The sequence below is a fragment of the Delphinus delphis genome, chromosome 11, assembly GCF_949987515.2.
Source record: "Delphinus delphis chromosome 11, mDelDel1.2, whole genome shotgun sequence".
NCBI classification, from domain to species: Eukaryota; Metazoa; Chordata; class Mammalia; order Artiodactyla; family Delphinidae; genus Delphinus; species Delphinus delphis.
The window spans coordinates 27279124-27304624 of record NC_082693.1 but is presented as its reverse complement, the minus strand read 5'-3'; the positions used below and the strand labels follow the sequence as shown (position 1 = coordinate 27304624).

The following is a 25501-nucleotide window of genomic DNA, read 5'->3' as shown; positions in this document are numbered from 1 at the left end:
AGATGAATGGATAAAGAAACTGTGGAATGTGTGTGTGTGTGTGTGTGTGTGTGTGTGTGTGTGTGTGTGTGTGATGGAATCTTAAAAAAGAATAAAATCTTGCCATTTGCAACAACATGGATGGACCTAGAAGGTACTATGCTAAGTGAAATAAATCAGACAAAGACAAATACCATATGATTTCACTTTTATGTGGAATCTAAAAAAACAAGGGAACAAATATAACAAACAGAAACAGACTCACATAGAAAACAAACAAGTAGTTGGCAGAGGAGAGGGGAGTGGGGGATGAATGAAATAGGTGAGGGAAATTAAGAGGTGCAAAATTCCATTTACAAAATAAATGAGTCACAGGGATGAAATGTACAGTGTGAGGAATATAGTCAATAATGTTGTAATAACTTTGTATGGTAACAAATGGTAACTAGACTTATTGTGGTGATAATTTTGAAATGTATAGACATATCAAATCACTATGTTGTGCACCAGGAACTAACACAGCGTTGTAGGTCAATTGTACTTCAATAAGAAAGAGAGAGAAAGAGAAAGAATTAGGCTGAGACAAGAGGCCTCTAAACCAGGGCTTATGGTCACCTACTTACAGGATGCATTCTCAAGTGTGTAGTATAAAGTAATAATTAGGAGTTCATAGGGAAGGTGTCTCAATTAGTGTATGTATTTGGTCACAATCTGACACCAACAAAAGTGTCCCTGATTCCCGCTACCTTAAATCTTCCTTAAACTCCATGCTTGGAGAAAAGTTTCATAAAATGCATAATGAAGAGGGGCATGGGTACCTAAGATTTCCTCTGGTTTCAGAAAAAATAGCTCTGAGCATATAGAGGAGTCATTCTCATTTGACTTCTCTGTTAGTGAGACCCTTCCAGTTTGATTTCTCATCCATGGACAGCTCTGAATGAGATCACTGTGGACTAAAACTAAACATTTCTGCAAATATGATCCATGTTTCATTGGTTAATTGTCACTTTCTAAATCTTCATTTTTCAAATGTTATCATAAAACAATTTGACTCTAATTACAGCCGTGTAGACATTGACTTAAACTTGCTTCTACTCCTTCAGTAAATCAATAGGGGAGGAGATAGGTGAACACACTTTTGACGTCCTCTCTTGTGTGGCAGCTTAAATAATGAAGATAAAGTTAAGAAACAATAAACTAGAACTTTGACTAATCTAATAGCAAACAGGCATCTCAGAATTTTAGAGCTGGATGGGATTTTAGAGATAACCTACTCTAGCCCTTTTATCTGTAAAATGAGGACACTAAGTCCTATAGTGTTAAGTGGCTTATCTAAGGAGTACAACTAGTGGAGGCTGAGCTGAGACAACTACCCAGTTCTATGGCTCCTAGTCCTTTGTACCACAAATCAGAACCACGTTTTCTTGTTGTTCTGAGGATAAAGGAAGTGATGTTTGACTTTTCTGTTTGAGACAAGTAAATGTAAGGTATTTGTTCTCATTATAGAATAGTTAGAAGATGTTTCCTGACTTGCTTCTTATTCGATAATTGGCCATAGTGCTTACACAGAAGCACATAAAGCCTATACGGAAGACACTAAAAAGAAAAATACAAAAATAGATTGAATCAAAATGGAAATGCTCTACAAAACATAGACTGATTGCTTATTGTATTACTTCTTCTCTCATGGAGACATAAATTCAGTTGGCCATGATGGAAAGACAATGATGAGTTGATTGTCTCATTTGTACACTATGTCAAAGAGACAGAAAATTACTAAGGTAAATTGAGAAATAGGAAAATTCAAAAATTATCTTGCCTGAAAACATTATTTTTTTGCACTAATCTTTTCAAAATACAATCAAAACTGGTGTCTCCAAGATTCCATCACATTGTCAAACAAATAAGTAGCTCCCGTGGCTTGACAATAACCCCTGAAGCATGATCCTGTGAAACAAAATGTTGGTGTGGACTGCACCAGCTATCACCAAACTCAGAGCAGAAAAGAAGGTGTTGGGGAAAGAGTTACTTTAGGAAAAAAAATTCAATGCTGCAATATTGAAGGAAGACATAACTGCAGATCGAAAGGGGAAGAACAGTTTGAATTCTTTGGCCCAGGATCCCTTTAACTCTACATCACTCTTCCACAAGGGGTGTCCTTCTCTTGTCATATTCTCCACAATGCTTCTCTCCCATAGCCCCATCCTAACTTGCATGTTCCTGGAACAATAACCTTGGAGTCATTCCCTCTCTCTGCTCCAAGGCCTAGGGGTGGAAAAGGACCCTGGGTCAGAAAAAGGAAGTTGGTGAAGAATAGGACCACTCAGCAAAACATAACTTCATAAGCAATTTCATCTCCACTAGAGCTGGGATCTTTCTTTGGTTGAATGTGTCTGAGACATTAGAACAGTGCCTGATTCATTGAATACTTTTAATAAAAATTTGTTAAGTGAATGAACAAACTTCTGAGTCCTTAACAACTAGAATGGTGGAAAATTGCTTCTCCATCATCATTGGGCTTCTTTCTCTCCCCTTCCAGGTTTTCATCAAAATTTGATCATCCTTCATGAGTCCTAGGAAATAATAATCTCCAATAATAATCTCCAAATAATGATCACTCTAGCCATCTTTGTTGGTCAAGCCCACGGCAGTTCTCTGACGCCTCCAGTTAGTGCTGAGGCACTACCCTGTCTCAAATGGAGCAGAGGCATCTTTGGTGAGGCCAGGAACCCCAGGCCTGAGGTACATCAGGACCATCTCCTTGAGGCCAGGCAGCACTGCATAGCTCCTCTTGCAAACAGGGCCAACAACCCAGGCTCTCCTGCCCAGGATTAGGGCCCTCCTTAACAAGGAGAATCCTGTCACTTTCTCCAAGCTTATTTCCTCAAACTTTAGCCTGTCCCTAGGTTTTTGACTTTTGGAAATAAAAGCCACAAAAATTCCAGACTTATTCTGCATTCCTCCCTGACTTCCCCCAGGCACTGACACATGGAACTTTCTGTCAGCTTAAATGGATAGAATAGAAAGGGGAAAATGAAGGATTAAAAAAAAAAAACATAAATGTCTCAAAATATTATCCAGCCACATCGGTATGGGATCAGGTGCATATACTTAAAGCAACTGTGAACCCTATAGGTTATTCCACTGACTACAAAAGTAGCATAACAAAGAATGAACACCTGTTTGTGTCCTTTAAACTCCAGTACAGAAAGAAAATTCACATTTAGTAACAGGTTTTTGGGGGGTTTGTTTTTTGGTCTAATATGCTCCTGCAACCAACAGCTTCAAAGAACTAATCTCTTCTGAAAAATGTTTGGATGTTAAGATGACCACCAACTCAAAAAGCATCAGAGCCACTTCAATAAAAGGACGTAGACTAGGTTTCAAGGCACTTGATCTGCATAAATTTATACTTTTAACCAAATTTAATGGACTTTCTTGTGAGAAGGGTGAGCAATATTAATTTCACATTTTAATATATTTTAGGGACATGAAAACTTGGATAGTGAAAACATCCCACCTAATGCAAAGGAAACTTCCTAGAAGGAATTTGTTTGGAATGAAATGGGAAGGGTTGGCTTACAGGTAAGGGTGGACAGGGTGGGAGGATTCTTTAGGATTTATGGTGTTTCAAGAATATTTGCAACAGTGAAGCCATGAGAGAAGATGAAATTATGAGGCAGACTGACATTAATTATTATACAAAGGCTCAAAACCAGCCTTTAGAAATTATTTTTTTCTTTTCTCAGGTAGTAGGAAATAGAAATATCATGGAAATACTTTATCTGGAAGGAAGGCCATCACTAAATACAATTTCTATTCCTTATTCCTAGCCACTTCTTTCTGCATCCTATGGTACCACTTATGTTCCAGAACAAACGTATACTTGCAGTCTCCAGGAGAAAAAAGGAAACACAAGTAAGAACAATATTTTATAGTAATTATAATGATCAGAATTCCTCATCCTCCTTTCTGCTGTCATTTTGCTGTGACCTTTAGATAAGCTCATATTTCAGCCCCAGGCAGATCTCTGCTATAGTCTGAATATGTACCATGTTACAGATAAACACTTCAGAATTAAGTAGGAGTGCCTAACTTTAAACTGTAGGGCATAACTTGTGAGAGGCCAGTTAAAACACTATTAATCTTTACTCTTTTTATGCTTTTTAAATGCTATTATATTTATAATTGTTTACATTTTGAAAATCAAACCATATAAAATATAGATTCCTTCAAAATGAATATTTATATGGCATTTTGTTTCAGGAAAGAGTAATTATGAAATACATGTCCCCCTAATTCAAGGTTAGCTAACCTCAAGTTATCAGAGTTGAGATAAACCATATTTTCTAAAATACATTTTAACATTGTTCATTCACTTTTGAAGCCAAAAAACCCAGCAAGAATCAACTTGTGCCCCTTTACTTACCCCAGGCTCAAATCAAGTTCCAGCGTCATAAAATTTCAGCCATGTATATAATTCCAAAGATTTTAAAGTCCCACCTTCTTCAGTTGCTTCCATTTTTTAGACAAAGCTGCACTCTTCCTATTACACCAAGACAAATTATTAAAAGGAAATAACTTGCTGTTATTGAGCCACTGTCAAGTCTCACATAGCACCTGTTCTGATATTACCTTCTGTACCAGAGTTCACTACCGGTTCATGAAATACAACTAAATTTAAGAAGACACCAAGCAGAACTCAAATCTATAAAGACCTTATAATAAATTCTAATGTCAGATAAAATTTTTCTATTTTTCATTGTACACAGAAGTTCTTCTCCATTAAGCACAGGCAATCAAGGTATGGTGAAACAGGTAGAGTTCTATAAGAAGTATGATCTCCTGAAGTGACAAAGTAACTAAACCACAATATGAAGTCATAGATTCTGGTATAAAATTACTAACATACCTGTAAAAGTCACAGATAGTTACTTGTCATATTAACCAGAAACCTCAAGAATGAAAGATACTCCTTTGAAAATGTTCAAATCTTCCTGTGTGTTAGGTACTAAATAGGAAGCACCATCTGCTGTGTGCTCAGGAGAATTTCCTGCTACACATACTGAAATATGTCCCTGATCAAAGTGGTGTGAAACAAGACTGCAGCTAAACTGGTTATGATGGCAAATTTTAAGATATTTTGAATAGCAACATGAGAGTTAGAACATGCCCTGCTTAGTTCCTTCAGGACCAGAAGGAACTGTAAATATTTTTTAATCTAGCATCTTTTAAACTGAGGCAAGAAGATAATGATAGACATTCAATGAATTACATTCAATGCAGTTTAAAATATCACTTTAATTGACAGAATGAAAATATAAATACAAAACCTTGTTGCAAGAGGCTGTCTTTTACAAATAAACTTTTTTTTAAAGAAATGTTTCTTCCTTCAAATGTTCATTTTCTGGAGGAAAATATTGCTGTGTCTTCATTTTCATTATCAAGATTCAGTTTGGCTCTTGCTGATATTAAATTAAATCATTCAGTTTATGTGCTTTGGGGAAAAAAAATTACGGGATTTGGGATACAAATACATAGCCTGATGAATAAGTATCTAAAATTCCTACTGAAGTTACTGTTTGGCAATGAGAAACTCACTGATAATCACATATACAAAGAAACTAATTTTTTAAAATAATATTTCATTCTGTTAAGTCACTTTATAATGTTAAGAAATGGAAAAGATCCTTTAGGGAACAGTTTGGAGCATGGCCCAGATGCCGGCTTCAGGACCAATGCACTTAATCTCCCAGCCGCTGAGAGTACTGGTTGCCGATGACTCACAGCGGGGCATTCCACATTTAAGGACAGGTCAATAACAGGGTACAAAGGCATGCCCCCTTGCCTCTAATCAGGATGACTCTGAAAGGAAATCCCAGCTCCAGAGCCCCCTATGGAGTTGCCTGAAGCCTCTATTGCAAAAGTGTTCATAGAGCAACCCCTCCCTCTGCCCAACCCTGCTTCCATCACTTCTGTACAGATGTCGTTTCCAAGGGCACACCCCAATAATTCTGCACACAAATCTCCCACTCGAGTCTCCTTCCCAGGAAACTCTATCTAAGACAGTTGGCATTGCAAGTGATTCCAGAAATGAGACTTTAAAATGGAGTTTTGGAGTTGGATCCCTGCCAGCCAGCTGCCAGACAGACCCCCATCCCTAGTGCTTGGAGAACTGTTAGCACCTGGCTATTGCTGTACCAATGTGATAACTAATTTGAATCCACTTATGCCAAAGCTGTGTCCCACTTGGTTACCTGTAATTGAAATAAATTAATAAAACTGGGCTTTCTGCATTTATTGAATTTTATCTCGTTATAGCTTGGACAAGACTGCCACCTCCTGGAGAGGCTAATGAATACTGGGGGCTGAGGTGTTCTCATCCATTTGGAAATCAGTATTACGAAATTGCGTCTCGACGCCAACCGCGTATCTCTCCATGAGGTTAAACCAATTCCTGACCCCTCACAACTTCTGTGAACAATTTTTTGCATAGGACTGAGATTTCAAACAACTTGCGCAACACAACTTATTTTTACGTGAAAGTTTAAACAAAAGGTAATATTTTAGAATGCTCAATATGTGCCAGGTGCCTTCTTAATTCTCACAACATTCATCTGAGATAGGAACTATTATCATAAACATAGCCAAGTTACGGATGAGGAAATTAAGTTTTAGTGTACTTACGGTGACCAGACTTTAACCGGTAACTACACCCAGGTAGTCAGAACTCCAAGGCTGCGGAGCTCTGTAACTAACCGCCCCGCCCTACGTGGGCATGCGCAGAAAAAAAGCACAAGTAAATTCCGTAGGAATTGTAGGAGGCGGGCACTGAGGGGTGTGGTGGGCCTCTAAGATCCCAGCATTCCCTTCGTGCCGCCGCTAACATGGCGGCGCCCATCTTGCGGTGCATTTCCCGTGGCCAGGGGCTTGGTACCCCAGGCCTGTCCGGAGTCTTACCCCTGGGGCTGCGTGAGGCCCACTCGGGCGCTCAGGGGTTGCTGGCGATGCAGAAGGCTCGGGGTCTGTTCAAGGAGTTCTTCCCTGAGAGGGGTACGAAGACAGAGCTCCCAGAGCTCTTCGACCGTGGCACGGCGGGCAGTTTTCCCCAGACTATCTACTGTGGCTTCGACCCCACGGCCGACTCGCTTCATGTGGGGCATCTGCTGGCGCTGTTGGGCCTGTTTCACTTCCAGCGAGCGGGCCACAACGTGATCGCCCTGGTGGGCGGCGCCACGGCGCGCCTGGGAGACCCAAGTGGCCGTACCAAGGAGCGCGAAGCGCTGGAAGCAGAGCGCGTGCAAAGCAACGCGCGCGCCCTGCGCCAAGGGCTCAAAGCCTTGGCGGCTAATCACCAGCAGCTCTTCGCTAATGGGCGGACCTGGGGCAGCTTCACCGTGCTGGACAACTCGGCGTGGTACCAGAAGCAGGACCTGGTGGACTTCCTAGCGGCAGTGGGCGGCCATTTCCGCATGGGCACGCTGCTAAGCCGGCTGAGCGTGCAGACTCGGCTCAAGAGCTCCGAAGGCATGAGTTTGGCCGAGTTTCTGTACCAGGTGCTCCAGGCCTATGATTTCTACTACCTGTTCCAGCATTATAGATGCCGGGTCCAGCTGGGTGGATCTGATCAGCTGGGCAATATCATGTCCGGATACGAGTTCATCCATAAGTAAGCGCCTTTAGACCTGGAGAAATCCTAGACTAAATAATTTACACACGAATAGCCTGTGTTGCATTGTTAGCATTGTGGAATGACGCCCTTCGTTCCTGCCCTTGTTGGTTCTATTTCCATTAAGGGTCCGTAATGGGATTAATTTAATATCACTGGCTAATGAGAACTAAAGGGCTGAAGTAATGGTATTAGGTATGGGACATATTATAGAGCTCTGCAGGAAATAGACCCTCCTAGTCAGGATTCGGATTGTATGTGTTTGCTGCTTTTAAGAAGCTTTTTCTGTGTTTCTGATTTGAAAGATTGTCTTCATTTATAACCTGAACGTGACTGGGCCTCTTTGAGTAGTCTCTGCTTTGCTCTGCACCTTCCGTGAAGCTAAGTGTTAGTCATTGGTTGGCATCTCAAAAAAATTTTTTTCAGCACCAAATATTTGGCGAATAATGTAGATTTCAGTGGCACTTTCTTGAGGGAGATGAACTACAGGACTAGCTCATGTGCTACTGATTTTTAAAATCCCTTTAAGACACCTCTTTTAGTGTCTCTACCTGACTCCTCTTTACCCAGTTTTCTCTCCCCTTCCTACCCAACCTTTAAAAATGTCTAGGCCCCAGTTATGCAGCACTTCCCCTTGGCTTGCCCAGAGTCACTGGTTCAATTGCAGCTCAGAATGACAAATGTCACAATAGAGTGCTGTGAAAGCAGTAAGATGGACAGGAATCCAGGTTTAGGAGGTCAAGGAGGTTTTCTTAGAGCAAGAAACCAGACTGAAATCTGAGAATGATTAGCAGAACCTACCACCACTTGAGCTTAAAGCACATAATAAAGTTCTTCTTTATGCATAGGTTGACTGGAGAAGATGTATTTGGAATCTCTGTTCCTCTAATTACAAGTACAACTGGAGCAAAACTGGGAAAGTCTGCTGGCAATGCTGTGTGGCTAAATAGAGATAAGACATCTCCTTTTGAATTGTATCAATTTTTTGTCAGGCAGCAAGATGATTTGGTAGAAAGGTGAGTTCTTAATTGTGTGCTGAGAAAAATTAAGTTCATTAAAACTCATGATAAATTTTAGCCATTGAATCTCTCTGTACCCTTCATAGTTTTTTTGTTTTGTTTTAACGTAGATTCTATTTAAGGCTAGTACATCACAGAACATTGTAGTTAAACACTTTTTGTTGGTTAAAGCAGAAAACCACTGTGGGTGCTAGAAAACTTAGAGCCAAGTTTGTGATCTACATCTAGCAGGTTCTTAGGACATTATTGCTTGCATATTCTAGTTTTTTACTCCTTTCATCTTGACTTTTATTTCACCTTTGTCTCTAAAGTTCCTTTTCTTTAACATAAAAGAAGATCCTTTTGAAGGTCTTTTTTTAAAGTGATTTTCTTATTAATTCACCATATCTTAAACTCTTAGAAGAATATAAATTAATGAGAAATACACCTGCAACAAAGGAGTGAATTTTTCAAAAAAATATCATTTGACATAACTATCATCAAAATAACTTAGGAATAATTCTTAAAAATTTTTAAATGTATAATACTTGCCTGCAGAACATTGAAAACCACTATTGAGCAAAAATAAAGAACGCTACATGAATGGAGAGTTCTCTTGGAGGGTAAACGCTTGAGGATTGCCAGAGGTGACCAAAAGTGGGATTTGGATGTGTGCATAACAGTTGGTATATAGGGTAGGAAGGCCCAGGAGGCAAGAATTAAACAAGATGAGGGCCTGGAGCGAGAGTTCAGTCCATTTGGGGGACCACTTGCCTGAAACTAATTTCAGGAGTGTCTCTTTAAGGAGGCCAGTGATGCTCAGTGAGGCCAGCTGCCTGGGGCTATAGCCTAGATGGAAATTCCAAAGAATATTATGTTGGAGAGCCCTTTGTTTAATCTCTGGAGAGGTAAAGTGGGTCAGAGTCAGTAATGTCTGGCGATCCAAAGGGAACGAGAATAAATTTAGTGAGGAAAGAGATTTGGGAGTTGCCCAAAGGAGTCCCGTGTAAGTATTAATGACTGTGAAGGCGTATCTGGAGGCCCCAGGAGAAGGGGGCAGTGGCCAGTGAAATCAGCCTGCCAGTGGGAGCATGGTTGGTCTCCCCAGGGAATATGTCCCCATCTGGATATCCTCCATTGTTTGGTTTGGGAGCAGAGAATAGTTGTCTATCACAACTTTGGCTGCTGCTGAGGAGATGGGAAGTCCCCTCAATTAAGCCCAAACTGTTAAGGCATTAATTCCTTGGTGACCCAAGGTTGTGTGGGCCCATTTTTCAAGCTGGTAGGAAGGGTCTGTGCTGGGCAGTGTGGTGGCTTAGTGAGGGAATCTGCAGTACTGTTGAAAATGGCTTCCAGCATAGAGCAGGTAGTCTGAGCGGAAACATAAGACTTAACAATGATAGGAATTGGGGACTCCTTCCATGTCTGGGCCAAATGGGCTTGTCTTATATGAGAAAATTGTCCCTTAGCCATTGGCCAGACGAAACCGCGAGGCCATTAGCAGTAACCCAGGAGTCTGTGAAAATGTGGATCTGCCAGAGGCCTCTTTATGGCTCCCTAAGGGCTAAGTGAACAGCAACAAGTTCTGCCAATGGGGCTGAGCCGGGACTGCCTTCTTCAATTAGAGAGGTGCCTGAGACCGCGGGAATGCTACAGCTCTCCAGCAAGCTGCAGTGCATACATGGTGGTGCTGCCATTGGTGAAGAATATGGATTCCCTGTCCGTCTCAGACAGTTGGTTCCAACGGGCTCCCCAAGCAGCCAGAGGAAGAGGAAGGAGCTGATCATGAGGGAAGCTACACCCTCCTATAATTTTTTTTTGATTTTTCAGATATATAATTATAACTCTGAATCATAATATAGTTTTCCCTACTTTTATTTATTTATTTATTTTTGGCTGTGTTGGGTCTTTGTTGCTGTGCATGGGCTTTCTGTAGTTGTGGCGAGCGGGGGATACTCTTCGTTGCGGTGCATGGGCTTCTCATTGTGGTGGCTTCTCTTGTTGTGGAGCACGGGCTCTAGGTGCACGGGCTTCAGTAGTTGTGGCACGTGGGCTCAGTAGTTGTGGCTCCCGGGCTCTAGAGCGCATTCTCAGTAGTTGTGGTGCACAGGCTTAGCTGCTCCCTGGCATGTGGGATCTTCCCGGACCAGGGCTCAAACCCGTGTGCCCTGCATTGGCAGGTGGATTCTTAACCACTGTGCCACCAGGGAAGCCCCCTCCTGTAATATTTAAAGGCTTTGACATCAAGGTTAGCCGTCTCCTGAAGGTACCATTTTCATTTTACCAAGGAGGCATCAGTTGTGGTGTTAAGCTTCTGCCAGAGGCATCTCTAACCCAGGGCGTTAGGGAGTAGTATTGATTGGGGGCCAGTTAGGGCCTCAGTTTCTAAAAGAACCCTGTAGAATCCTTTGGGGTTAGGCACTTAATCCTAAAGCCCATAGGAAATCAGGTAGACTTATGTTTGGTCCAGAGACTGCAAGGGGGCATAGTCAGATATGGTCAAGCACTGACTTGGAATGTGGAGCCAGGTGGGACTAAAGGTAGGGCTCCTTGAACTGCCTGCTGGGCAGCTTCCAAAACACATTGTTGTGCCTCGCCCCAGTGGAAGGTGGCAGACTTGCATGTGATTGTGATTGTGGCAAAGAATTAGTGAGCGGTGAGGGCGTTGCCTCCAGAACATGAAAAGGCCTGGTACCTGTTATATCTGAGTACAGTGGTGGTTTAATGAGTAATTTCCTCCATGTATAGGAACACTGTCAGTGCTCTCCAGTGCCTTTTGAATGGTTTTGACAGTCCCAGTAAGATGTAGGAGCACTACCCCGTGATTAGAGGGAGCACTTTGTAAAAAGAATTCTCTGGACTCAGGGTCAAATGGGACTTCTTCAGGGTTAGAATGAAGAGGGGGTCACTTGAGTGAGTCTGGTCATAGAAGTGATAAACCCACTGGACCGTGCCACTTTTGCACAGCAGGAGACAGGCCTAATCTCATGTTTTCCATTCACTGTGAGCCTTGGAATGTTGGTACTCAGCGACTCTAAGCAACATCCAGGAAGCATCCATAGGGGTTCTGTATTATCAAGGAGCTGGTGTACCTCCTCAGGGGTCTTACGAGGCATTGGCACAAGATGTTCAGGACATTTATATTTGTCCATTGTTTAGCAACATCATACCAGGTACTGGACCCACGATATCCCATCGAGTTTGGGGGACAGAGAGTGACAGCAAGCCTCGACTGTATTTCCCCTTTTGCTCTGCCAGTAGTTTCCTGATACAAGGCTGTTCCATTCATCCAGGTTAGGAAGTGTAATCCCATTATGACCCACCAGTCCCAGGGGGAGGCCTCCCTCCTTCTTACCTGTGGGAATTATTCTTTCCTCTTGCCTTTAGCTCAGAGCCTCAGCTTGGGCAGTGATAATAGCCTTGGGGTCCATTCCACCCTCATTAGCTTTCCTTGGCCTTGAGATGTGGAGGACCTTCATGTACATTAGTACTCAATCAATGTCTGTATAATTTGTGGTCTGATCATCTCATTAGACCATGTGGCCTTGATCACTGATCACACTGCTCTGCGGAGATCATTGAATTATGGCAGCAGTGACGTTTGGGGATGGATACCGCTGGCAGCACAGCAGAGGCAATATGCAAAAGGCATAGAATGATAGACCTCCAGCATGCATTGCTGTCCTCCCAAATGGTGTTGCCCACCTGGGTTAGCCAGTTAGTAAACTAGTCAAAGCTAAAGGGCAATCATGCAGTCCTGCCGACTATGCCATTGTCAGTTGTTGTGTGGGCCTCAGCCTGTTGGTAGTGATACCATGAGCTAGAAATGCCTGGGGGTGCTCACCTCGGTCCATATTGTGTAGGAGCCCTCACAGACATTTCCTGGGCCAGAGCCAACCTTGTGGCTGGACCAGTGCTGTGGTCCTTATGATTGTAAGAGACAGCTCAGCAATAATCATCAGGGAACTTTAAAAAAAGATTTGTTACTTACAGTTTCTGGAGGGCACATGGCACTACAGGGGCCACACAGTGAGTCAGGGATGGGCAAGGAGGGAGCATGGGCCCGGAGCTCTGTCCTTATTGGGGTGCCTAGGATTTCGCAGGTTCACTCTTCACTGGCTAATTTAAAACATAGAGTGAGAATTAGGGAGTGGGAAAGGTGAAGAGGGGTCACTCAAGCAGTCAGTTATCTCGGCTACCCAGGGCTTTCTGAAAGGGGACTTTCATGAGTGGCGGCAGCCTGGTTCCTTATCTGGTTGGTTTGGTACTAGCTGTGTCATACATTTGGCAGTATGCTTATTCGAGATCGATGTCTTTGAAATGGATACCTTGGCATTAAGCAATCAAAAGCTTAATGTCAAGCACTTACATTACAGGTATAGAACCACTTGGAAAAATATGTGGCTCTGCCTACTCAGGTCACATACTCATGACTTGTGATCAGCAGTCCCTCCCCCTGGGCACATCCCTAACGGATGAGTGCACATGTGCACACCATCAACCACTGTCCAAGAGTAGGAACAACACAAATATCCACACTAGAATAAATACATTACGAAGCATTCATAACATGGAATGTGTACTCAGCAGCTGTACACACAGCAACATGGGTGAATCACCAACATAATGGTGTGCCAGAGTAACCAAAAGATATATATTCTGTATGATTCTGTTTATATAAAGTCTAAAAAGAGGCAAAACTAAGTGATGCTGTTTAGGGAGGCATATTGAGATGGTAAAAATATAAAAACAAGGAAGTAATTACCATGAAAAGTCCAAAGAGCGGTTACCTTGGAGGGGTGAGGGGATTTGGGTAGGAGCAGTGTTGTATACCTAGACAGGTGATAGTTACACAGCTATTTGCTTTATGATTCATTAAACTATGTCTGTTGTTTGTGTATTTCTCTGTGCTTTTCACCAAAGATAAGATTTTAAAAGTTGATACATATAAAATATTTGTCAGTTTTTAAATTACAGTTTTTATTTATGAGTACATACACAGAAAACAAAAATATAAAAACATGCTTGGGAAGGATGCCTACAAATTTAGATTAGTGGTTGTCTCTGGGGCAAGAAAGAGAATATATCTGAGGTGGATGGGGCCCTCATCTATATCTATACTATTTTATGACTTTTTTAAAAAGGAAGGATTTGAAACAAAGATGGCAAAATAGTAACATCTTCAGTCAGGGTGGTGTGTGTATTATTGTCATTTTCAGTACATTTCTGTATGTTATATTTCATAATTAAAAATAAGTTCTAAAGTAAGCAGGATGTTCTTTAAAGGGTAAGGGAGCTGGAGATAAAAATTAGGTATGTTATATAAATCTAACGGGATTTTTTTTTTTTGTCCCAAAGGTACCTGAAGCTCTTCACTTTTCTGCCCCTTCCAGAGATTGACCACATAATGCAGCTGCATGTCAAAGAGCCAGAAAAGCGGGGTCCTCAGAAACGACTTGCTACAGAAGTAACAAAGCTTGTTCATGGACAAGAAGGGCTGGACTCTGCTAAAAGGTGGCCTCTTAGAATAATGAACACTTGATTAATTAGTTAAGAGACTGGAGGACATTTGGAGCCAATGTTTTAGTCATCTTTTACCACTAACAAGGACTGTCAGCGTTAACTGCTTTAAAGTACTAGCCTACATTTACTAGAAAGAAAGATTATCCTGAATTAAGCTTATAAATTATACAAGATCAATGTTGCTGTTTGAAGAACTTTCCATCTGGAACATAATGGGTACTTCATAACTGGTTTTTGGGTGTTAGAACACATGTCTAAGTAAGCACTCAACATGATGTGGCTCTCAAAATGTGTTTTTCAGGTGTACACAAGCCCTTTATCATAGCAGCATAGAGGCACTGGAGGTCATGTCTGATCAAGAGTTAAAAGAATTGTTTAAAGAAGCTTCATTTTCTGAATTAGTTCTTGACCCTGGAACAAGTGTCCTAGATACGTGCCGCAAAGCAAATGCCATTCCAGGTGGTCCCCGAGGGTAAGATTGTTTAACTTTTAGGTTCACAGTTATAATTCACAACCTGTGTTTCTAGAGGTGGTGTTTTTCCTGATAATGGCATCTCATTCCTTGTAGAAGTTAAGTTAGTCTGAGAATCAAGTGAAAACTGAGTACTTACTGCTGAAAATACCTTAAATTTTCTTTAAAATCTAGTATTACTATACTCTCTCTAATTAGTCTAACCTGGTCAGTTTTTTCTCCAGCATTGGAAAAGGCTTACGTTTAAGTGACCACTATTGTATAAATACACTGGCATCAGTCAGCTTAGGGATTGTCACAATTTGAGAAGATCACAGGAACAGAGGCCCTAAGTAAACAGATTCACACACCCCTCTCACATTCAGTCTGTATCCTCTTTATTCTGGGGAGTAGTGGGGTTGCCCAACCTATTTAAAATATTAGTTGAATTTCTCCTTTAGAACGTTAAAGGGGAGGCAGAATCTAATAAACATGAAGATAACAATTTAGTGCTAAATGGTTTCAATAGGAGAGCCTTTGAAATTAAATGAAATAATGATGTATCTGTATTATTGGGAGCGGTCAACAGTGATTAGATTTATCTAATTACTGAACGTTTTTATTTTTCAGGTATCGGATGATAACAGAAGGTGGAGTCAGTATAAATCACAGACAAGTAACAAATCCTGAGAGTGTTTTAGTTGTTGGACAACATATTCTTAAGAATGGGCTTTCGTTACTTAAAATAGGAAAAAGGAACTTCTACATTATAAAATGGCTTCAGCTATGATGAAAACTCCTTCCAGTGGTTCAAACTTATCCATCATTCATTCTCAAGATGTACGAATTTATACCTTCACTTATGCAACTCAAAGACAAAGAATGGAGTGTACTCTAGGCCTCACAGTGTGAGTAATTTCATTATTTATATAGGTTGGATAAGTTTGTGTAATAGTGGGATATTTTATTTCCTGATCCTTAAACATTAAGGACTACCACAGAAAAGCATGATTTCTAGGGTTAATCTCTATTTTAATAATTACGCTTTATGAAAAACTAAATGCTGTCTTTCCTATCCTGTCCTTGCTGTTTTGGAGATAAGGAGGAACAATGAAAAAGAGGTAGTATAAGTAATCGTGGATACTTTTATATCAGGTGTGTATCTCATTAGAGGTTTTTTGTTGTTTAGGAAGCAAATACAGCTCTCCGTAAAAAGGGAGAAAAGTTAGAGGAAGCCGTAGCTGGCATTAGAAATTACAGTAGAAATAGTTTCTTTTCAAGGAAAAGAAAAGTCAGTACTTGACTTTTCAGAAAGTTTCTAATTCAGTTTTCCAGTCCCTTGACTGTGTTTCCATAAAATTAAATTTACTCATAGCCTTGTTTTCTAAAATTCAGTAAAAAAAAAGGTAGCAATGTCTTATAAATTTATCAACTTTTAAATTAGTTTTAAGTTTCAACTTATGTCCCCAAGCAGATTGCAGCTTGAGATGAACTGAAAAGTTAAGTAACCAACAAGATAAAATAGAGGCAAAATATATACACTAAATATCTAATCATTTGAGAATATCAAAAGACATTCCAGTAAGGGAAGTTTTCAGGTCAAATTTAAAGGATTTGGAATCAAGACTTAGTTAAATTAAGCTCTACATTCTTTAGGCAAGTTGATTCTCCAGAACTATTTCCAACATCTGAAATATTGAAGGTAATAGCACCCCTATTTGCCCTGAGCATCAAGTGAAGCACAAACATAAACACAAAATGGCTTGCAATCAGATGTGTTCTAGAAAAATCTTACAGGCAGCAAAGCATGGCTTTAGAGTTCAAATTCTAGCTATTTACTACCTGGATTACTTGGAGCAAGTCATTATCTTCATATGCAAAACATGGAGATGTAATAATACCTCAGTCAATTATGAAAATCTAAAAAGAAGAAAGTCATAAAACTTTCATACAGTGTAAGCTGTATTGCTATGTTCCAAAGTAGATTTATATGTTAAAAAAGCTATAGTTTATCTAAACCTTCTTCTGGGAGTAAAGTTAGGAAGAATTCATTTATTGACAAACTTTAATGTCACTTCATACCAGCAAGTTTATTTACATAGTAAGAACATACAGGTATCCATTATAAATGTCAGAGATCATCTCTGCATTTCAGAACTTTACTCAGTTTAAGTGTCAACAAAAGGAGGTTTTCTCTTTGCATACCTCTTGTCTCTGTTTTTCTTTGTACACGGTGTATAGTACTAGCAAGTGCATTATCATAGCAGGTAATGTTTTCAATTTGAAATTTGCTAGAGAAAGGTGCATTGTAAGTTTTCTTCCCCTCTTACAAATTAAAAAAGCTAGACTAGAATGGAAGTCATCTGATCTATCTGAAATAAGTAAATCATGGATGGCTATAATTTCAAAACTGAGGTTTAATAATGGCAGAGTGATTTTAAAGTATGCTAATAAACATTCTGGAAGCATGTATTCTATGAAGATGGTACTGCTAAGTATAAGTAGTACCATATCATTATCAGACTGAATCTGTTTTTTTATGTTTGAGATCAGTTGCTGAGTCTCTTGTGTCTTAGTACAGTAAATGGGTGCCATTAGCCAAGAGTAACAGACATATTCATATGTTCCTGCCAATAGTCCTTCATAAATGTCGTAACTTAAAAATAGACTTTAATATCTGTAATATGTAATTTATCATTTTAAAACTTATAATGTAATTCATATCAAGAATCACCTGGGGAATTTTGGTAAAATGTATATGTGTTCTAAACCTTACTCCCAACCCCTGAAAGCCTTTAAGAGTATGTGTGTGTGTCAGGATGTTTTTCCTTAAATAATAAAGCCCCACCATTACTTTCTATTCTAATGTACTTTGTTGGTGTGAAGCAAAAGTAACTATTAACAACTAATAGGAAGAAGATACACTTAAAATCACCACAGTATTTGGTTTTAAGTCCCACCTCCAAGTGAATCTTGAAGCATGGTCTGAGGGCTCCAATTTAAAAATGTATCTGAATTATTACTATTATATTTGAAAACCAAGGGGAATTTATTAGGACTTCTGAAAACTAAAAGGAAAGATGGTCATTACCAAGTCTTACTAGATAATCAAGGCTAGATGTTCTTAATGCAGGAAAACATAACTCATGCTTCCAGGTTTAAGTAAGATCAAAGATGATATTGTAATTTTTAACGCACCAGGGGAATGTGGATCCAGAAGTGGAAGGACTGTAGCTACACATTATGCACATCACATCATTGTCAATGTTACAGATCCTCTCGTGTGTTCAGCTTTCTTACAAACACATCAAAGGTTTCAGAGAAGCTCAATAAAACTAAATCAAAGAACAGGTGGAATAGTGACTGACTACTGAGTAACTTGTCAACCCACCTCTTTCAAAGCCAGTTCGGTTTAAATAATAGTGCATGCATTATAGTCGTATGACATGGTGTCTTGGTGCATTCTTCTTGAAGGGCTATGGCAGCAGCTTTAAGACTACTAGCAGATTACACAGGTCATCTTATCCACAGACAAACTGCTTGTACAACTAGAATTATTAACAGTTCTTTTTAAGTTCAGATGAAACTGTCACAAGATAGACGATGTATTTTATATATACTAGGAAATTTTAGAAACAGCCATTTATTATTTGGATTAAATGTGTGATTCGTTCTGCAATACAGAGTGTAATTTTCAGTTTATAGCCAGTCTTCACATGAGCAGATTCATACCATTGCAATACACAGGAGTTCATAAATAAAATTCTACTCAAGTAGGCAGTAACTAGCAAGTCAGTGAGTCTCAGTATTACATAGTTCTCTTCACCAAAGATGAGTCTCTCGGATTTCAGCAATAATTTGACTGGCTCCTTGTAATGCCTGCATTAAAGAAAATTATAAAAATTATAAATGCTTAAGTTATAATAACAAGGAATAGAAAGAAAGAATCTGAATTAATGTGGGATAACCTCTCCACTTTATATGTGGTTGATTTATACTAACCAGTGTCTTCTCTGAAATTTGAATCTAATCAAGTGCCAAAAGAAAAAAAGATTAGCCATCATACAAAGACTATATATATGTATCTCCAAGGATCAGAATGCATTTTAAACAATAAATGTTTATACCTACAACCAAAGTAAGAAAATTCAAAAAAATTCACAGTAATTACCTTCAGCATATCAGCTGCTTCTTTCCTGCGCTGTGCCATGTCCTCGGATTCAGTCAGAAGATCATCCAATAAGGATGATTTATACAGCTGTCCTACTAACTCACTCTGAAGAGTATCTTTTACATGATTAACCAAAAAATGCATTACTGCCTTTGGCACACTGCAAAACATCAGATAATCCATTTGATTTAGAATAAAAACGTAAATTTTTTTAAATATTTGTATTTTCAAAACAGATTATGAAATCATCTCGCAGTATTCTAGTCTGATTTATATAACAGTACTAACCTGTCTTGAATATTCTTTCTGACAATAAGAAAATAAGATTTGATGAGTCTTTCAATAACTTCACAGTCTCGCTGTTCACGGGCAGATAGTTTTCGTGCAACAGGTACTGGCTAAATGGGGTGAGGGGGAGAAAAAAGTTACTTTTGTGCCATTTTGAAATGACAACATTTAACATTCAATAAGTTTTTGAAAAAAAAAAAAAAATAAGTTTTTGAGACTTCAGTTCCATTTGTCTTTTAAAGTGTTTTCCTGGTAATTTGGTTATTTGTCCTCAAGCAAATTCTGCAGCTTACCACATCCAGCAAATTCACAGCATGGCCTTTTTGTGGACTGGCTGGCATAATTGGAATTGGTTTTGATTTTTCCTCAGCTAGTAACTCCTCAGCTTTTGAAGTTTTCAGCATTCCTCTCCAGTTGCCTGTTGTTGGTTCTTGAACACCATCTCCAACCCCACCACCTCCAGATGCAACCTGAAAAAACATATTCCAAAACCTATACCAACCATATCAAACTGATACTAACTAAACAAAGTTAATTTAATTTCCTTTGACAGCAGTCAAGGAGAATACACATCCAGTAACCACCTGGAGTTTAATCTATTCAGAGAGATGGCAGGGTCAGAAAGACATGATGGGTGGCACGTATAACTGGAACCCTGAGCTGTCTAAATAAGAGGTTCGGACTTCCCTGGTGGTGCAATGGTTAAGAATCCACCTGCCAATGCAGGGGACACGGGTTCGAGCCCTGGTCCAGGAAGATCCCACATGCTGCGAAGCAACTAAGCCTGTGCGCCACAACTACTGAGCCTGAGCTCTAGAGCCCGCAAGCCACAACTACTGAGACCTCGTGCCACAACTACTGAAGCCCATGATGCCTAGAGCCTGTGCTCCACAACAAAGAGAAGCCACCGCAGTGAGAAGGCCGTGCACTGCAACGAAGAGTAGCCCCCACTCGCTGCAACTAGAGAAAGCCCACACGCAGCAACGAAGACACAACACAGCCCCAAAAAAGTGTATTTGTAAAGAAAATAAAGAATGGCAGAAGTAACACTGTGGTTTATAAATAAATAAATAAGAGGTTCTGTTGTAAACTGTTTGCAAGGCCTCAGCCAGTATATTTTAAATTCCTTTTTTATTATTTGCTAACTTCTCAAAATTTTTCCTCTTCTCCAACTCCTCTAACATTAGAGATTGTGGAAAATGTAGAAGCTGCCCTTTAAAATAGGACTGCTCATTAAAAGCACAAGAAAAACCAGAACTGCTATTCACATTATTTCTTCGAAGTAACTTTAAACACTGTTGAACTATGATCTCTCTGAAAGGTCAATGAACTCATTCTCCAAAACTTAAGACTTTATATATTTCTCAAATCAGTTTATGTTCCTAATAGTCAATACCATAGGATAAAAGTAGAAATCCTTTACTTGAGAAAGGATCTACTGAAAAAAATCTAGTGCTACCATTAATCACAAGTGCTCTTGCACCTTCTTTTTTAGGATATCTGTTAGTCTTGATTTCTAAAAGAAAAATAACTGTTTAGGATAATGGGGAAAACAGTAATTCATCAACATTTAAGAGATGTTTTTAGATGTTCTTTAAGGTTTTACAATCTAAAATGGAGATAAAATGGCATCCAGAATTATAGATAGAAATAAAAATGGCTTATATAAATTTAACAGAGGAGTGTTACAGCAATTGTTAAAAAATGTTTGGGGTATCATTCTGAATCAAAACACTGGACAAAATTTGTCTCTAAAATGTAGTTAAGATAATGTATATCAATATACAAGTAGTATATTTATACATTACTTTTAAAATGAGTGTATTTTTAAATGCGTGTTAACTATACATGAATGATAGATCATATGAAATCTTAAGGAAAGTGAGCAAATTCAGAGTGATACCAGGAGTTAAATAAAAAGCAGTGATTTAGATGGTTCTCTTAAGACCTTAGCACAGTGGGCTGAGAGAAGATAAGACATTTATAAGGTTTTATTTGAGGTTCAGAATCTTAAACCTGGACAATAAGTAAGGAAAGGAGCTAAATGGCAAAAAAAAAAAGCTACAAATAAGAATGGATCTGAATAACTTACAGATTAATTTTTTTAAAGGTTATCAAGAATTGGCAACAGTCTCAAACTCTCACAGTCCCCCTGTTTGTTCTGAATTTGCTTAAGCTGTTGAGGCACATGTTAAACTACTAAATATATTTAGGGTGAAAAGAGCAAACTGAATGAAAGCATAAGAAAGAAGCCTTAGAGGATTCTCCATTAGCACTGGACAGATCTCAGAACCTTTAAAGAGGAAAAGTCCAAAAGTACAGTTTCCATCTCCAGAATTTTAATTCCCTACCAAAATATTAAATTCAACACTATTCTTGAAGGTAATAGAAAACAGTGGGAAAGGCTGTTGTTACTATTTAAAACAATGTTGAAACTAGAATTAATACCATCTTAGAAGTTAGTTAGATAAGAGAAACATTAAAAACATAACACAGACAACAAGAGATAGATGCCACTGTTACAAACAAGTTCTTTAGTGGTTTTGAAGACAGTGTTTTGGTGAGAACCAAAGGTACCAACGTTTTCATTCTGAAGCAAGACTCACATTTTTAGTTTCTCTTCTGCTGTCCTGAATTAACTGTTAAAAGATACGTTAAAACATGCAGTTTAACAAGCAAAATTTAAATACCAATGGCTTGAAAATTTCCTCTTTAAATTCTTTTTCTGTGTGCATTGTCTATATTGCAAGCAAAAGCATGTCAACAATAATTTATGAAGTATACATTGTTAAATGATTTTAAATTTCTGTTAGACTAAAATTTGACCTTAGCACAATATCCCATATTAATATTCTGCTGTTCCGTGTCTTGTTTCCAGATGATTATGTTGCACCAAACTAGGCATGCAGGCTTAGATTAAGAATCAGAACAGACCTTGCCATCAGCCTCAGCAGAAGCAGCAGGGGAGGGCTCCTGGGAGGCAGGTGCCAAAGCACTTGGAACTTTAGAAGACTAAAGGCAAAAAATGCAGGGAAAAAAATCAAGGATGCCAAAAATGCATTCAGAAACATTCTGTAAATATGAATTTTCCCCTCTGTATAATAACATGAAAAACAAAAGTAATGGGACATAAAATTAATGTTTATTTTGCCTTATTTCCTGTACTATTGTCACCTTTGTTTAAGGCTTTCTTCAGATGAATTCCTAAGAAAAATCCAAATCCAAAAACTTCACTTTGATTTTTGGAAGTTGATAAAATCTTTTCTGGTAAAGAATTCAAGGTAACAGATTTTTACACAAAAATTTTAATATCTGCAACTATTACAGGTAACTAAAACCTGGTATGTACATAATGTCATCTTCCCTCTCCAAAAAAACCTTGTTATAATAAAGTCATTAGTCATTTCAACTAATTTTACAAAGTTGATAAAGTCATTGAATTTCTGTTAAATCCTTGATACTTAAAATCCACCTTTAAGCATTTATTCCTATGTATTCAAAATATTTTATCTTTAAATTACTCAAAGCCTATTTTTAAACTTGCGTACCTTTACTCAAACAATGAAATAGTGCCAATGGAATATTAAAGTAAGAAGAAAAAATTACTCCTAGAACTGAGTAATATTCTGAGGCTTACCAGTCCATCTTTGCATATTGGGAATATGCTTTAAAAACATTTTTTACCTTGTCTCGTGATACAGCTGAAGGTAATTCTCTTGCAAGCCTGTTTCTCCTTTGTTCCTATAAATCACAACCAAGCAGAAGATTCATGATTATCAGAACACAGAGATGTAAGCCTACTTTAAAAAAATGTTCAGCTTAATTGAAAAGTGTGAATAACTTACAGTATATCCTCTCACTGTTCGGACTCATGCCATAATTATATTTTAAAACAAACAAATCATTTAACCCAATGCTTCTCAATCTTTTTTTCTGCCCCAACACACCTGAGGGATATAATACAACGTCAGTAACATTGGCTTCCTGTACCAGGGGTTCTCAAGCGGACCAACATCATCTCTGCCTTTCCCACCAAGTTAAGAATCACTGATTTAAACTGTTCCCATATCAAAGTGTACATAAGCCTTCAGCATACCATATAGAATTTGAAGTACACAGATCACAGAAAAATTAAGTAAGCAAAACCTTTAAAAATCATTCTAACCTGCACACATTTGTGTTAAATTCACACACAAAACCATAAGAAATATCTATAAGAGTGTTCTGTTTTCTTTATCCTTAACTATCTCCAGGAAATAAATGTAATGTTGAAAACTGACAGTCCTTTCTGTAACCTGGCTAATTTTACAGACTGATCACCTGCCCACTCTTCTAATCTGCTAATATTAGCAATGTAATTCTGATACTGAGCTAAAGCAACTGTAAATTCAAATTAATAGGTACTGAACACCTACTGTATGTCAAGCACCATGATAGGTGCAAGACTATGAAAATATAGAAAGATGTAGGTATTAATAGTGGCTCTCTCAAGAGCCAATAGTGGCTCTTCAGGCAGCATCAAATACAGTAGGAAAGTATTTACATTAAATGAAGTCAAAATGCTCCTGAGCAGAAAGCATTTCATGAACACTCAAACTTGCAAAAAGGTGTAAAATTAACAAAGCTTCACAATGATGTTTCTGGGTAAGAAAATTTTTTAACAGAAATTTTACCCACTTTTCATTTATCCAGTGATAAAAAAATATAGATAATAAAATATATGGATTTTAACAATCTTCAGAATAAAAAGTTAGCATTTAAATATACATTTTGAAGAAGGACACAAAGGAATCTAGAGACTAGAAATTCTCACCCTAGTCTGTTACCAACCATTTATGACCTTAGCTGGCCCTGAAGACCTGGCTTACTTGCTTTGTTAACTGTATGGGTTACCAACTCTTAACCCCCGGTTTCCTAGTCTATTAACATTACCCTCATAGGGTTGCTATAAAGATTAAATGAGAATATCCGCATAAAGTTCTTTGACACATAGTCTTAAAACCAGAGACATTTGTACGAAAAATACTGATCTGAAATCATATCATAAATGACCTTGTCAGTATTAGAAAAACTGTTCCAGACACAAATTTTCCATGAAGGCTTCAATGTTACAAGAACTAACTCCTATCTTAAGATAGTGTCTGCATGCTAATTTTTAACATAATAACTATTATCTAGTCCACTTTCTGAGTGTTTTAAAGTGCCTTACTTATATGCATTTTGGAATTTTTTCTTTCTTCTTTTTTCTGGCCGTGGCACACAGCTTGCAAGATCTTAGTTCCCCAGCCAGAGACTGAACCTGGGCCATGGCAATTCCCTGGAATTTTTTCTGACACTAGGAGTCACCTCAACTATGTAGCTAAAAAACAGTTCCCTGTACCTGTTACAGAGCAGATGCCCAGCAAAATAAGCACTAAAGTAACAGCTGTTATCATCTGTGGATCTCAGGTTCCTCATCTGTTTAACCAAAGGGTCCCTTCCAGTTTAAACCCAGGGTCCCTTCCAGTTCCCAAATTCCACGTTTACAATATTCTCCCCACCCATATGCATAAGAGGAAATTTGATACAGAAGGGACTCAGGTCTTACTGGACTATGGAATTGCAGAAAATTTTACTGTTTTGGATAAAAGTGGCAGAGAAAAAACTGCATCCAGATAAATCACTCTATCCACCAGCCTTCGCTCCAGCTGAGCTATTATGCAACCTACAACGTTAGCCTCAAATGGAAAAAAAAAAAAAGGATCCATGAAATGCAGGAACCACAGTAATGGTGAAACAGTACTGTCTTTCCAAATTTACTATAATTTAGGTAATTCTTGGAATGTTTCCTTCACAGCTTTCAGAGTCAAATGAAAACAATTTTAAACATCCACTTTGGGCTTCCCTGGTGGCGCAGTGGTTGAGAGTCCGCCTGACGATGCAGGGGACACGGGTTCATGCCCCGGTCCGGGAAGATCCCACATGCCGCGGAGCGGCTGGGCCCGTGAGCCATGGCCGCTGAGCCTGCGCGTCCGGAGCCTGTGCTCCGCAACGGGAGTAGCCACAGCGGTGAGAGGCCCACGTACCGCAGAAAAACAACAGCAACAACAAAAAAAACATCCACTTTGTTTTACATACTTCAGTCTAATAAACTGCAACAATAGTTACTGAAATGGAGCCAGGCAGTCCTTCAACACTAAAACAATGAGTCCCAGATCATTTCCGAGTTACAGTTTCACAAGCAGAAAATGAGAACAATGCCTCCAGGTGGTTTTGAGAATTAAATTTAAGAAAACAATGTAATGCCCTCAGCATACTTCTTAGCATACAACCATATTATTATATGGTGCATATATGTCTTATAGTTAGTTATTCCTTGCCCAGTAAATTTGATATAACTGAGCTAAAACAGATTTACTCTCAAAAAAAAGACAAATTCGAAT

At 38.9% G+C, this 25501-nt stretch overlaps 2 protein-coding genes and 1 long non-coding RNA gene across 8 annotated transcripts in view; 1 reads left to right on the top strand and 2 right to left on the bottom strand.

Annotated features, from left to right (window-relative positions):
• Nucleotides 1-1716: 1716 nt before the first annotated feature.
• On the bottom strand, nt 1717-6747 carry LOC132434485 (uncharacterized). Its single transcript, XR_009521311.1, has 3 exons — nt 6667-6747; nt 4409-4525; nt 1717-2552 (listed from the first exon to the last, which is right to left on the bottom strand). It is a non-coding gene; the product is annotated as an uncharacterized lncRNA (long non-coding RNA).
• Nucleotides 6748-6866: 119 nt separating this feature from the next.
• On the top strand, nt 6867-25494 carry YARS2 (tyrosyl-tRNA synthetase 2). 3 transcript variants are annotated; one of them, XR_009521179.1, is made up of 6 exons: nt 6867-7648; nt 8497-8664; nt 14005-14160; nt 14471-14641; nt 15251-15528; nt 24916-25494. XR_009521179.1 is itself a non-coding variant. In XM_060024571.1 (5 exons), exons 1-5 carry the CDS (start codon nt 6867-6869, stop codon nt 15408-15410), a joined length of 1437 nt encoding a protein of 478 aa, XP_059880554.1. In that variant the 3' UTR covers nt 15411-16367. The 3 variants fall into 3 exon arrangements, 1 of the variants encoding a protein (XP_059880554.1); XR_009521178.1 differs by lacking the exon at nt 24916-25494 and adding an exon at nt 19636-20174; XM_060024571.1 differs by lacking the exon at nt 24916-25494 and having other exon boundaries at nt 15251-16367.
• Nucleotides 16428-25501, bottom strand: part of DNM1L (dynamin 1 like) — a 63232-nt gene continuing 54158 nt past the window's right edge. Inside the window, exons 14-20 of one of the 4 annotated variants that reach the window (XM_060024568.1) lie at nt 22764-22820; nt 22014-22091; nt 21686-21718; nt 19373-19549; nt 19080-19189; nt 18792-18951; nt 16429-18499 (exon numbers count right to left, since the gene is read on the bottom strand). In XM_060024568.1, coding sequence (XP_059880551.1) covers nt 18443-18499; nt 18792-18951; nt 19080-19189; nt 19373-19549; nt 21686-21718; nt 22014-22091; nt 22764-22820 — 672 coding nt within the window. In that variant the 3' untranslated portion in view covers nt 16429-18442. Of the gene's footprint in view, nt 18500-18791; nt 18952-19079; nt 19190-19372; nt 19550-21685; nt 21719-22013; nt 22092-22763; nt 22821-25501 lie in introns of all 4 variants that reach the window. The other 3 variants (XM_060024569.1, XM_060024567.2, XM_060024570.1) reach the window with 3 other exon arrangements.